General features: G+C 43.6%; 1 protein-coding gene across 1 annotated transcript; it reads left to right on the top strand.

The window, feature by feature from the left end:
• Window positions 1-8,138: 8,138 nt before the first annotated feature.
• LOC124707435 (WAT1-related protein At4g08290-like) lies at window positions 8,139-10,826 on the top strand. Its single transcript, XM_047239089.1, has 7 exons — window positions 8,139-8,408; window positions 9,225-9,287; window positions 9,377-9,493; window positions 9,588-9,831; window positions 9,994-10,152; window positions 10,251-10,402; window positions 10,492-10,826. The coding sequence occupies exons 1-7, from the start codon at window positions 8,218-8,220 to the stop codon at window positions 10,661-10,663; spliced, it is 1,098 nt and encodes a 365-aa protein (XP_047095045.1). The 5' UTR covers window positions 8,139-8,217; the 3' UTR covers window positions 10,664-10,826.
• The last annotated feature ends 4,000 nt before the right edge of the window (window positions 10,827-14,826 follow it).

Here is a 14,826-nt window from a genome sequence, read left to right as displayed (position 1 = left end):
TACTTGGAATGGCAGACAATACCATGCAGTAGGTAGGTATGGTGGACACAAATGGCATAGGTTTGGGTTCAGGTTTGGATGCACGAGAAGTATTCCCTCTCAGTACAGGTCTTTGGCTAGCAAGGTTAATTAGCAAGCATAAGAGTTGAGGTGAAACAAACAAATATACATGTGAGCGAAACAGGCAATTCAAAATAAAAGGCAGAATCTGTCAAAACAGAACAGTCCGTAAAGATGAATTTTAATGAGGCACCAGACTTTCTCAGATGAAAATGCCCAAATTGAATGAAAGTTGCGTACATATCTGAGGATCACGCACGTAAATTGGCAGATTTTTCTGAGTTACCTACAGAGAATCATACCCAAATTCGTGACAGCAAGAAATCTGTTTCTGCGCAGTAATCCAAATCTAGTATCAACCCTACTATCAAAGACTTTACTTGGCACAACAAATGCGATAAAATAAAGATAAGAAGAGGTTGCTACAATAGTAACAACTTCCAAGACTCAAATATAAAAAAAAGTACTGTAGTAAAATAAACACATGGGTTATCTCCCAAGAAGTGCTTTCTTTATAGCCATTAAGATGGGCTCAGCAGTTTTAATTATGCACTCGCAAGAAATAAGAGTTGAAGCAAAAGAGAGCATCAAGAAGCAAATTCAAAACACATTTAAGTCTAACCCACTTCCTATGCATAGGAATCTTGTAAATAAACAAATTCATGAAGCATAATGCAACAAGCATAGAAAGATAAAACAAGTGTAACTTCAAAAATTTCAGCATATAGAGAGGTGTTTTAGTAACATGAAAATTTCTACAACCATATTTTCCTCTCTCATAATAATATCCAGTAGCATCATGAGCAAACTCAACAATATAACTATCAAATGAAACATTCTTATCATGAGTCTCATGCATAAAATTACTACTCTCCACATAAGCATAATCAATTTTATTAGTAATAGTGGGAGCAAATTCATCAAAGTGGCTATCATCAAATATAGGAGGCATATTGTAATCATAATCAAATTTACTCTCCATAGTAGGCGGCACCAAAAGACCACTACCATTATAATCATCATAAATAGGAGGCAAAGTATCATCAAAGAAAATTTTCTCCTCAATGCTTGGGGGACTAAAAATATCATGCTAATCAAAACCAGCTTCCCCAAGCTTAGAATTTTCCATATCATTAGCAACAATGGTGTTCAAAGCGTTCATACTAATATCATTGCTACTAGCATGCAAATAAGATTCCATAGGTTTTTTAATTTTCGCATTAAACCATTCATGTCTTGACTCAGGAAATAGTATAAAAAGCTCACAGATGTTTTCCATTATGCCTTACTAGTGTAAAACAAGAAACAAAAAGATGCAATTGCAGGATCTAAAGGAAATAGCTTCGAGCACACACACAACGGCAACGAAAAAGTACTTAGTTACCTGGGACCGGAGTGTGAGTGCCTTTTACCTTTCCTCCCGGCAACGGCGCCGGAAAAGTGCTTGATGTCTACGGGTGCTTCTATTCTTGTAGACAGTGTTGGGCCTCCAAGAGCAGAGGTTTGTAGAACAGCAGCAAGTTTCCCTTAAGTGGATCACCCAAGGTTTATCGAACTCAGGGAGGAAGAGGTCAAAGATATCTCTCTCAAGCAACCCTGCAATCACGATACAAGAAGTCTCTTGTGTCCCCAACACACCTAATACACTTGTCAGATGTATAGGTGCACTAGTTCGGCGAAGAGATAGTAAAATACAGGTGGTATAGATGTATATGAGTGGTAATAGCAATCTGAATAAAATATGGCAGCGAGTAAACATGCAACAGAACAGTAAGTAAACGGAGTTTCGATGCTTAGAAACAAGGCCTAGGGATCATACTTTCACTAGTGGACACTCTCAACATTGATCACATAATAAAACCAATCTACACTCTCTTGTTGGATGATGAACACCACTAATTGCGTAGGGCTACAAGAGCACCTCAATGCCGGAGTTAACAAGCTCCACAACATTCGATGTTCATATTTAAATAACCTTAGAGTGCATGATAGATCATTGCAATTACACCAAGTACTAACATAGCATGCACACTGTCACCATCACACTATGAAGGAGGAATAGATCACATCAATCCTATCATAGCAATAATTAACTTCATAATCTACAAGAGATTACAATCATAACCTACGCCAAGTACTACATGATGCACACACTGTCACCATTACACCATGGAGGAGGAATAGACTACTTTAATAACATCACCAGAGTAACACATAGATGAATAGTGATACAAAACTCATATGAATCTCAATCATGTAAGGCAGCTCATGAGATCATTGTATTGAAGTACATAGGAGAGAGATTAACCACATAGCTACCGGTACAGCCCTTAGCCTCGATGGAGAACTACTCCCTCCTCATGGGAGACACCAGCGGTGATGAAGATGGCGGTGGTGTCGATGGAGATGCCTTCCGGGGGCACTTCCCCGTCCCGGCGGCGTGCCGGAACAGAGACTCCTGTCCCCCAGATCTTGGCTTCGCGATGGTGGCGGCTCTGGAAGGTCTCTTGTAGCGTGGCTTTTCCGTATCGAAGATTTAAGTCAGGGACCTTTAAATAGGCGAAGATGCGGAGTCGGAAGGCTGACGGGGGCGCCACACAATAGGGGGGCGCCCCCCCTTGGGCCGCGCCGCCCTGGCGTCTGGTGGCCCTGTGGCCCCCCTCTGGTGGCTCTCGTGTGTTCTGGAAGCTTCGTGGATTTCTAAGATGCGGGGCGTTGATTTCGTCCGATTCCGAGAATATTTCCTTACTAGGATTTCTGAAACCAAAAACAGCAGAAAACGACAAGCTGGCCCTTCGGCATCTCGTCAATAGGTTAGTTCCGGAAAACGCATAATAATGACATAAAGTGTGTATAAAACATGTGAGTATCATCATAAAAGTAGCATGGAACATAAGAAATTATAGATACGTTTGAGACGTATCAGTGGCGCATGTAGGCATATGCGCCACAGAATTCCCTTCGAATATGTGTAGTACTAGACCCCGCGTGGGCCCCATAGAGATTCTGTGGCGAATCCGTCCACATGCGCCACAGAAAGCCTCAATTCGGTGGCGCACCAGTATTACATGCGCCACATAAAGTCAAAATTTCTATGGAGCAAATTTTTATATGCGCCACAGAAATATTTTTGTAGAGCACACACTATTAGGTGCGCCACAGAATACATTCCTACCTATATTGGTCTTCCTAGTAGTGAATGAGGGAGGAGCAATGGCGGTGGCGTTCGCTCGGCGGGGGATGAGCAGCGGTGGGCTTCGCGCCTGTGCGGGAGGAGCATCGGTGGGCCTCGCGCCTGTGCGGGAGGATCAGCAGCGGAGGCGTCCGCCCAGCGGGAGATGAGCAGCGGTGGCGCTCGGCTAGCGCCCGTGTGGGAGGAGCTGCGGCGGCCTCCGCCGGACGGGGGGATGAGCAGCGGCGGCCCTCGGCCTCGCGCCTATGTGGGAGGATCGGCGGCAACCTCCGGCCGGCGGTGGGTTAGCACCGACGACGGGAGTGCGAGCGTCGTGCAGCTTCATCTCCGCGAGGTCCGCGACTACCAGGCCAAGGCCAGATGCATCCCGCTCACCGTCCACCTTCGCCATGCGCCACGCCGCCTATCACTGCCGCTCTGCTCGCGCACATGCATGTTGCTGCACGCCCTACGGCTCGCCGCCATCTCCGACCGCGGCCCCGAGTGGCCGTGCCACCTCTCCTCCTACACGTCCGCGATGATGGTGGCCGGCCTAGATAGGTGCTCGTTGCGGGGCTCCAAGGACCTTCCATGGCGATGTCCACCGTCATGCACCCTTCCCACCTTCTTCACCAGTGCCATCCCCGCTCCTCGTCAACATGGCTTGAGGGGCGGCGCTACAAAACATCAAGGAGGGACGCCGCCGCTGGCGCCCCGTCTATCGGTCGTCGTTGCACCTCACCGCAGATCCCTGCACCTCCCTGCTCATCCATCGGCGCCAGCCGGGAGAGAGGACCATCATTTGGGGGAGCCATCTGACACTTCGCCCGTGCTTTAACTTCCTTGCCTTTTTCTCTCCCCCGATGGGTCCTACATATGTGTATTCTTCGATGTATTGTTGATTGCCCTCAAAAAAAATTGCCACCGCAGTTGCAGGCCCACCTCTCACTCAGCCAATGGGAGAATGAGTTCAGGTAGGTGCAAATGCCGCCCAGTTCATTTCAGAGTTTCCCTTAGGGGCGCCCCTTTGCAACTGGGAACTTGGTGGCTCCCCTGATCTTCCTCCTAGTGTGAGTCTACGAGCATTAATAATAAGAATCTCTTAGGCTGGTTATACTGGTATGTATCATGTAGTAGTATCATGCATATGATATTTGTGTATGATACTATCTCTAGAGTGGGTAGTATTATAGAGTAGTATCATAGCCGCGCTATATTTATTGCTTTTTAGAATCTCAATGCAAATTTGTGTACAAGATTTGTTTGGCATTAAATTTTCTCGTGATATACGCTATGATACAATATCCACATATGTTACTCTAATGTCCTCTCTCCTCCTTAATTAGCTGCCACATCATCATTTTTGTGGGATAAATATGCATGATACTAGCACTACTAGTTGAATGCCCGTGCGTTGGTCCCGGTCCAATTGACACATGTAAACAAAATTTACGAAAAGAGCCACATGTATAAAAGCTTGAGAGTCGGCATGTTACACTTCATCTCGATCATTTCCCTCACTCCTCATTGTCATCCGCATGTTACCATAACCAACTTCATATGATTGTGTCCATAATTGTCTCCACACATCTTCAAAAATAAAACTTGTGTTGATGCCTCCACATCCCTATGTTGCTACGATATAAAGAAGAATTAAATGTTGATTATGAAAAGGTCACTCAATTTTATTCACAAAACCCGAACTCTGTACTCTTCCCTAGACACGATGAGCAAGACCCATCCATGTTGATGAGCACATTGTTTTTGCATGGATCCAGATATTTCTCATAGTATATGGGCATACTTATGGGCATCCACACTTCTCCCTAGTTGAATGTATATGCATTGCCATGGCTCTTTTTTTTTGCTATCATTGGGCTTCGTACTCACCTAACTCCAACAATGCCACCATTGTTTTTTGAGTTCCCTTTATGCAACAACATGTCTGTCGATGCTATGGGCTAGTGTTTTCTCCAACTCGCGCAAATCGCTATAATCGTTTCCATAGCCCATGACTTTGAAGTTACTACCATCTAATAGATTAAATAATATATATAAATAATATTGGCCACAAAGATTCACTATTTACGCGTTTACTCAACCATTACTATATTTTTGCCGCCATAATCACCCGCTCTCGGGTATATTTTCTCTTGAAATCTAAGCTGGTAGTAAGTGTTGAGAATGGCGATCACGCTCCTTACCACATGAGTTATTATTCTATCATTTTACGTTCATTATGTCCATCACTAAACACATTTATTAAACGCCCATTTCACTACTAATAAACACTCTAATGTCACATCCGGCTTCGAAGCAATATTGTACCATTTTCCACTCTATCATGGAGTACTTTGTAATAAATTCTATTATGAACTTTGCAGATGCAGTAGACTGAAATTGGACATGGAATTGGAATCCAACCAAGCTTGCCATCAGTTAAATCGAAGTACAATATTTTTGTACACATGTAGTGGAACACTTATAGAAAATAATAAACTTCCATCTACTACAAACATCCAAGCGGAATTTTTTCTATAGCAGTATACCACCGTATAACCCGACTACCACACTACGGGTAAAATCTAAAATGTCTTCCTTTACACTCTCAAACATCCGTGTGGAAAATCAGATAGGGACCGTTGAAGTGCACTAACCCAACCATGTTAGCACAGGGCTAGCAGGGCTGAACCAACATAATCTGTGCAAGCGTGCAGTTGAACAGGAATACATGATGCTAACTTGAACAAGAAATTTGATGCTAACTTGAACAAAAAAATATGATAGTTCTCAGGACTTTATTGCTCTCAGGAAATTTCTGGTTGTTCTCAAAATGTGTCGCTGGAAAAAACATGCAAGTCAATTTTAAGACGGCATCAACGTAATTAAAATTCCTTAGTCAGAACCAACATTAAGCAGGGAGGGAGGGCGATAGTAGCCGAGAACATGGGTAGGACCTGATTCCTAAATAATCTTAGAAATGGTATTTAGAAGTTTCATAAAAAGGTAAACCAAATAACACATGTACATATTATCTACTCTCGCAAGTTTTCAAAAGAAAAAATAAAATTTTATGACCTACATTAAAAAATTGAGAAAATGGAATTCTGTAGTTCTTTAAACAACAAAATTCCAGTCCTTCTATTGTTACTAGGATATTTTGATATTTCCAAACAAGTTATATACTATTGTATTTTAGTTTAAATTAAATTGACATGCGCATAGATGCATATATTCTCTACATGCACGATCTATGATATTTATTTTATTTTATTTAGGATTTTTGCGATTTTATATCCATTAAGGGTACACACACCTATGTCCACCGAACCCGTTGGAGGGCGGCAAGCTGTTCAAGTTTATCTTACTTGGTTTTCGGTCTTAGATGCTCAATATAACAATGAAGACATTACGCTTCAACTTAGCCTCTAAACACATTTCTGCCGCCTCGTCTCTAGGAGAACCATATCCATGATCTCTGCCCGGGGCTGCCAACCAGTAGATAGAGTTTTGGATGTTCTGCGCATATGCTCTAACATTGTTGTGGACTCTTCATCGGTTGGATGTTCTTCACGAGCCGTGCGGAGAATTCGGGAGCGCCACACAAGGGATGCCTCCGCGCATCACTATTGGGTCCCCATTCCATGCGTGATCCACCATCGGTCCACTTTTTTGCTTCGTTCATGGGAACGCGGGAATCACCACCACTTGAGCATTGGGCTGCGGATGTGTTACCACTCCGGAAAGCAACTCACCGCCCTTGGTTCTTGCTACCGGTTGCATGCAGAAGGCACCTTTCCAGGCGTGTACATCATAGGTGGTCTCATGCTGTTGCATCGACTGTCAAGGTGCTGCAATGTTGCCCCGCTTGGGTCATAGCTCACTTCATGTGTTCATCTTCGTTTTCCCCGAGCACAAATGTCCTTGGCCACCACCACACTTCCTCCGTAGGCGTGGGTGATCAGCATCTGTATATGGACTTCATCACGGCGTCGGGTTCTTCCAGCCCTATTTAAGTGTCGCATCTGCGTCCCTACACACATTATGCATGGCCACTTTAGGAAATCTAATTTTGTGTTGACTACACCTTCGTCTACATCCACTACAACTTTGTAGCCACTGTCATCGTCTCAACCCTGACTACACCTTCACATCTTCGACTATCCGGGCATGCACCGGCAATGTCCTTCACCACTATGAAGTCTCGGGTCCTCCTCTGCTAGTCTCTCTGACTTGGCCAAAAGTTCGCAATGGTCACATTGGGTCTTACCTACACCACCGTATGCCTTCGGCCCGACGTATCCCTAGACTTGGCAAACTTGGTGGCTCCTTGTGTGCGACGAATTTGACAATATCATCTTCGGCATCGACACCCTATTCAACGGCTGCCCTGGTCAAGTCCTTGTCTTTATCATCCGCGCACAATAGCGTCCATGACTCCACGACACTTACCTGTACTCACGGCTTCACGTATCACCCAACGCTCTTGGTTACCTCGACAACAAAACAAAGGGCTATCACCTCTCCTGAGCACTTCATCACATTCCTCTATGGGTTAAGCCATCCACGATGGGGCACCTCCATGTTGGGGCTAACTCTTGGCATTCTTGGATAATCCTGGCATTAATGTATTGCTCTTTATCGGGTGGAAATATACCGGAGATTTGATCATTTTTAGAGTTATCAGATGGACGGTCGTTATTGACCTGATTGCGATGTCCTGATTTGATCGAACGGCCCAAAACACGTACGCTCCTAGCAAGCGTCACTACGTCGGCTTTGTTAAGTTTGAGACCACAAACATACAGTAGCGTATGGGGCAATCCAGCCGTCCAGGTTGGCAGTCCCGGGTGAGTGTGTATATAAGGGTGCGCTTGGCGATCTTGCATGATAACTCACCAAGCAGGCAGGCAGGCGTACCAGGCCATCGGTGCTCGATACATATAGCCATCCATCCAGTCGAGGCAGTTAGTTGAGAGGGTCACATGGAACTCGCCGGGAAATGGAGGAAAGTGATGCCTTACCTGGCCATGGTCTTCCTCCAGTTCGGCTTCGCCGGCCTCTTCCTCATCTCCGTCGCCTCGCTGCGGCAGGGCATGAGCCACTACGTCCTCGTCGTCTACCGGAATGCCGTCGCCGCCGTCGTCATGGCGCCCTTCGCGCTATGGTTTGAGAGGTTGTTATTAGCTCTGATTCGTGCATCGTCCCTATAGCTAGATTCTCACTGGTCACCATGCATTTTTTTAAAATCGTTAAACTCGTCTATTTGATCGTCTCTGTGCTAGCTTTAGCTTTATTTTCATGTGGATAGCATGTATTTCAGTTATTGGTGTGCATCCATCCATGGTGGTGCTTAACTATGGTTAAGTTAGTCAAATTGGCTACTCGAGTTGTACGATGTGCTTTGGAGGAGTTCTGCTTTGTGATCGATTCGAAAGTTGTGCTCTGTTATGTTCAGTTTGCCGGAAATATCATTTTGATTTTGTAGGCAAACAAAGATGTCCAAAAATAGTACAAGCTAGGCGTACTGATGGGAACAACACTAAGGTTCCTAGCAGATATTTGCATACTATAGATAATTTGTCGTCTTCTAAAAATATATGATACAAAGTTTATGCTCATCGATTAATTTTAAAAATGTTGACATGTACGTCTAAATGGATGTGGCATTGAAGCCCTTGAAATAACGCAAATGTGTAACAGGTTTAAAAAGGGTTTATGCTAATTCTTGCATTACCTTTCTGTGTATAGTGTGTCTGGTAATACACAATAGATAATTATATTTTCAATCTTCACAACAATTAAGTACTCTTAATTGAGCTTGGTGAATTAGCTTGAATGTGAAGTACTTGTGACCATGCATATTCAGAAGCAACTATAAGAACAGTAGCAGTTCCCTTTGTCCCTCGTTGTCAACTTTTCGTTGAACAGTAGCAGACAAAGTGCCTTGTTGTCCCATAACACCATGTCTACTCTTCTTTTGGCGTGACAGGAAAACAAGGGCCAAAATGACCCTCTCACTGTTCTTCAAGGTCCTCGCGCTGGCGCTACTTGAGTAATGATCGATTTCCATGTAATAATGCATTTAATTCACGGTGCCTTTCCTTGATCCATCCTCACAGTTGTTTTCTCCAATTGTTCAAGGCCTGTGCTTGACCAGAACTTCTTCTACATGGGAGCCAATAGCACGTCGGCGAGCTTCTCGTCGGCGCTCACCAACATATTGCCTGCCGTAACATTTGTAAACGCCATACTGCTCAGGTGAAACTCCAAACAAGTCGGTTTCTCCGTTTTAAGAATCTTGTGCTTAAGTTTGTGATGAAATTGACTGCCAATAACATGTTATACAACATAGGATGGAGAGAATAAACATCAGGGAGCGGCGGAGCCAGGCGAAGATCGCCGGCACTCTGATCACTGTCGGGGGAGCGTTGCTCATGATACTCTTCAGCGGCCCCGTGGTCAACTTCCCGTGGACGAAGCACTCCGCCGGCCACGCCATCGCGGACAGCGCCAGCCACAGCAGCGGCCGCTGGCTCATGGGCATCTTCATGATCCTGCTGAGCTGCTTCTGCTGGTCCGCCTTCTTCATACTCCAGGTCAAGTCACGCTCTTCTCTTGCCTTCTGTTTCAGTTGTATATCTATTGCAAGTTTGCAACTGCGGAGATATATATTGTGAAGTCACACTTTCTCTTGTCAACTGCAGATATATATCTTGGCGGTGAGAAATTACTAAATCGATTTGGTTTGTGATTTTCAGTCGCACACGTTGAGGAGTTACCCGTCGGAGCTGTCCCTGACGACGTTGATATGCGGCATGGGGGTGATGCAGAGCGGCGCGGTGGCGCTGGTGATGGAGCATGACATGAAGGCTTGGGCCATCGGCTTCGACATGAGGCTCTTCACCGCCGTCTACTCTGTAAGTTGGAACCAAGTTGAAACGACGAATTACTTACTCCTGTGGCTGGCTATGGTGAATAATGGTTGCTGTGCGCTTATATAATTAACAAACTGCAGGGGATCATGTGTTCTGGGGTTGCTTACTATGTGCAAGGGATAGTGATCCAGGAGAGGGGGCCGGTGTTCGTCACTGCTTTCAGCCCTCTCTGCATGATCATAGTCACCGTGCTAGGCTCTTTCATTCTCTCCGAGGTGATCACACTGGGAAGGTATCTACATCTACATGTTTCACACTGCAAAATAAAATCTATATACTCTGTTTTCTATACGATGGCTATTGATCCATTCACTGATGTAGGATTATTGGCGCTATGGTTATTGTTATCGGTGTCTACGCTCTCATCTGGGGCAAGAGCAACGATCATATGAAACAAGTTGAGCGAGACGACGATTTTGAGAAGCACAAAGCTTTTGAGCTACCGTTTACTGCGACAAGCATTACCAAGGAAAGCAACCTCGATCGCATTTGACAGACACTAAAGCTGCATGCCACTATGCAGGACGGCTTCCTTTCCTTACACATGTACTCAAGCTGTGTACTCTTGACTTATTTGGGTTGATGTAACTTTAGCTTGTCACTCATTATACATATCCACGGAGCAGTAAATAAAATCTGTGCGTGTTTTGTTCACACATCACACTAGCTAGTGCTTATCACTTGACCTGCAATGCACCTAAGTTCCGACGCATTGTACCTACTCTGTTATACCGTAATATAATAATATATATATATATTAATGACCTCTTTATCGAAAAAATATATTAATGACCTGGAAGCTCTTGCCAAGACACGGTTGCTATGAGCGCAAGAAGTTGAACTTAAGAGTCAATATAATGCGCAAATAGCTTCCATGTTAAGAGAGGAGGAGCTGAAATGGTATCAACGATCAAAAGTATAATTTATTCTTGAAGGAGATTCGAACACAAGATACTTCCATTCTGTCGCTGATGGCAGACATAGGAAGAAACTTATTCATTCTCTGATTCAAGATGAGGGTACGATTGTTGGACAAGAACGTCTCAAATCTTACATTACTAATTATTATAAGAATCTATTTGGGGAACCGGAAGAAGGAACTTTCACTATGGAAGAATCCAGAATCCAGGATATTCCCCAAGTATCCGCGGAAAAAAATGCCTTTCTTACTGCCCCTTATTCTGAGGAGGAGGTGAAGAAGGCGGTTTTCCAAATGAAGCATAATAGAGCACCAGAGCAAAGTTCTATCAAAACTTCTGGGACATTATCAAGGTGGACATGTTAACTTTGTTCTCTGCATTGCACGATGATCAGTTAGAGTTGTTTCGTCTTAATTTCGGTGAGATGACATTATTGCCAAAAGTTATGGAAGCAGAATGGATTCAACAATACCGACCTATCTGCCTCCTTAATGTAAGCTTTAAGATATTCACAAAAACCGCAACCTTAAGATTTAACTCGGTTGCTTATCATGTTGTACGACCGTCTCAGACGGCTTTTATGCAAGGAAGGAATATCCTAGACGGGGTAGTAACCTTGCATGAAATAGTGCATGAGCTTCATAGGAAAAAGTTAAATGGTGTTATTTTAAAGATTGACTTTGAAAAGGCTTATGATAAAGTCAAATGGTCTTTCCTGCAACAGACACTCAGGATGAAAGGTTTTTCTGATGAGTGGCGCGCTTTAATTCATAATTTCATTTTCGGAGGAAGTGTTGCCATCAAAGCTAATGATGATGTGGGCAAATACTTTCAGACGAAAAAGGGATTACGGCAAGGAGATTCATTATCGCCCATGTTGTTTAACATAGTGGTGGATATGCTTGCTATTATTATTGAGCGTGCAAAAGCGGATGGTCATATTGAAGGGGTAGTACCACATCTTGTTGATGGTGGTCTTTCGATCCTTCAATACACCGATGACACAATTCTATTTATGGAACATGACCTTGAAAAGACAAAGAATCTTAAGTTGATTCTGTCAGCTTTTGAGAAGCTATCAGGTCTAAAAATAAACTTTCATAAAAGTGAATTGTTTTGTTTTGGCGAAGCCCACGATGAGGCCTCTTTGTATGCTGAACTTTTGGCTGCGAGATTGGTCAGTTTCCTATCACCTACCTAGGCATTCCGATTCATTATCGGCGGCTCACTTTAACTGAATGGAAACATGTCGAGGAAAGACTTCAGAAGCGTTTATCAAGTTGGAAAGGAAAGTTACTATCTCTAGGTGGGCGGTTGGTTCTCATTAACTCAGTGCTAAGTAATATGGTACTGTATATGATTTCCTTCTTCCAGTTGCCTAAAGGAGTATTGTGACGGTTGGATTATTTCCGATCTAGATTCTTTTGGCAAGAAGATAGTGAGAAAAATAAATACCGACTAGCTAAATGGAATGTGGTTTGCTGACCAAGAGACCAGGGAGGATTGGAATTCATGATCTCGAGATCAAGAATCGAGCCCTACTTGGAAAATGGTTATTCAAACTTCTTTGAGAAGAAGGTATATGGCAAACAATTCTCAAAAGAAAGTATGTAGGCTCAAAGGCTTTGTCTCAGGTGATATGGAAACCTGGTGACTCACACTTTTGGCTGGTCTTATGGCGACTAAGAAATTCTTCTTTCCATATACATCTTTCTCAATTAAGGATGGATCGCAGATAAGGTTCTGGGAAGACAAGTGGTTAGGAAACACCACTCTTCGAGAACAGTATCCAACTTTATATAGTATTGTACGCCACAAATCTGATACCCTGGCAACAGTGATGCAAAATTCACCATTGGAAATGGCTTTCAGACGTGACCTCATAGGTCCCAGGCTTGTGGCCTGGACTACCTTGCTTCAACGACTCGAGAGGGTCCAGTTGTCGCACGGGTCTGATGTGATTCGATGGAATCTAATGAGAGCTGTAAATTCTCTGTTGATTTTATGTATAATGTGTTGATCCAATCCGATACGCCAGTTTTTAAGAATACAAAAATCTGGTCTATGAAGATTTAATTGAAGATGAAGGTCTTTGCTTGGTATCTTCGTAGGGGAGTAATTCTTACTAAGGACAATCTTGTTAAGCGTAATTAGCAAGGTAGTCAAAAGTTTATAAGTCTAGGATCCATCGAAATAAGATATAAAAAGATAAAAAACCAACTACTATGACGCTCCGTTGGCTTCAATCCTCCGACTATGCAGCCACCCATGTTGGGAAATAAACTCCGTGGCCGTGTTCTCCAATCATTTAGACGCCTCCATAAAGAGGTCGCGATCCTCCGAACGTTGAAGTGGCGACCATGAACGGAGCAAAGCCGTACACCGGTAGATGACCTGCATAAGAGAAGAATTTTTGTCATTAAAAACATTGTCATTTCTACATAGCCAAAGCGACCATGCAACCGCAATCACTCCCACTCTGATAATTGTTTTGTACCTAAAATCCACCCCATTTAGCCAATTGTCAAAAATGTTTACAATGCTACGGGGAGGGGATAAGGTAGAACATATCTGAATGATTGACCATATAAATCTAGCAACTTGCAGTTGAAGAAAAGGTATTTTATTGTCTCTTCTTCGTGATAGAACACACATTTCATACAACCATGCCAGTTACGTTTTACAAGGTTATCTTTAGTAAGAATCACACCTCGACGAAGATACCATGCAAAGACCTTTGTTTTGAGAGGTATCTTCATTTTCCATATGGATTTATTATTTAAAACGTGTAGATAGGCATACACTCACACCCTATCTCTATGAGCACCTTCGAGGGATCAAACCGGCATATCTGAATAGAAGCATTCTTTATAAAAAAAAGATACAAATCACTTGCCACCACGTGTAGATATCAATCACTTGCCACCACTCAATCTTCCACTCTGACAACTTGCTATTCAACACTTCTTTTTGCCGCCAGAGGAAAGAAATAAGCCTAGGAAATTTATATGGATCTCTATTGTATGCGGCAGAAGTGGCAATGACGACCCGAAGGAGGAATTCAGGCAGTCTCCTTGGTTGCAAGGGCTAAAGCCAAAGGACATATCCCCACCCTGTCAAAATCCAGAAAAAGTAGCATCTCCAAATTAAGCCATGCAAGACAATTATTGGGTACACAAGATCAATACCATGCAGGGTCTCTCCGTCCAACACATTCTAGTCCCTTTGAACCGAGCTTCAACAAGTGCACATAGATGAAAATTCCAGACACGATCCCTTGGAATCTCACGACCGGTCATGAATATCCGTCCTCGGCCTACAAGATCCAATTTGAGGGTAACATCCACTATACCATGGACCAAATGTTAGTGCATATTATCTGTCGGGAAAGATCACATAACGTGGCAATTTAAGTGCCGGCAAAGGATTTTTCCCGGCTATTTGGCCTGCCCTCTAAAACCCTGCCGGCAAAGATTTTTGCCGGCTGTTTTCCCTTCTCCGGCAGTTCTTTTGGCTCCCTAGACTCATCTTTGCCGGCTGTTATATTTCTTTCCTGGCATTCAGAGTGAACTGCCGGTAAAGAGGTGTGCCGGCTGTTTGTAGTATTCCCTGCCCCTAGCTTGCCCCCAAATGCAATTAGTTTAGCATTCAGGCATTCAGACATCATTGTAGATAGATTGTACCACTAGATAATGCAATTCTCAACAAATGAACATTGATAGGATTCAAGCAATTA

The sequence above is a fragment of the Lolium rigidum genome, chromosome 4, assembly GCF_022539505.1.
Source record: "Lolium rigidum isolate FL_2022 chromosome 4, APGP_CSIRO_Lrig_0.1, whole genome shotgun sequence".
Lineage (NCBI taxonomy): Eukaryota > Viridiplantae > Streptophyta > Magnoliopsida > Poales > Poaceae > Lolium > Lolium rigidum.
The sequence above is the reverse complement of the archived record's forward strand: the minus strand, read 5'-3'. Positions and strand labels throughout refer to the sequence as shown.

Coding starts and splice junctions, on each gene's coding strand:
- LOC124707435 (XM_047239089.1), top strand. CDS start 8,218: ATGGAACTCGCCGGGAAATGGAGGAAAGTGATGCCTTACCTGGCCATG. Junction 8,409..9,224: donor TTCGCGCTATGGTTTGAGAG/GTTGTTATTAGC, acceptor TTGGCGTGACAG/GAAAACAAGGGCCAAAATGA. Junction 9,494..9,587: donor GTAAACGCCATACTGCTCAG/GTGAAACTCCAA, acceptor TATACAACATAG/GATGGAGAGAATAAACATCA.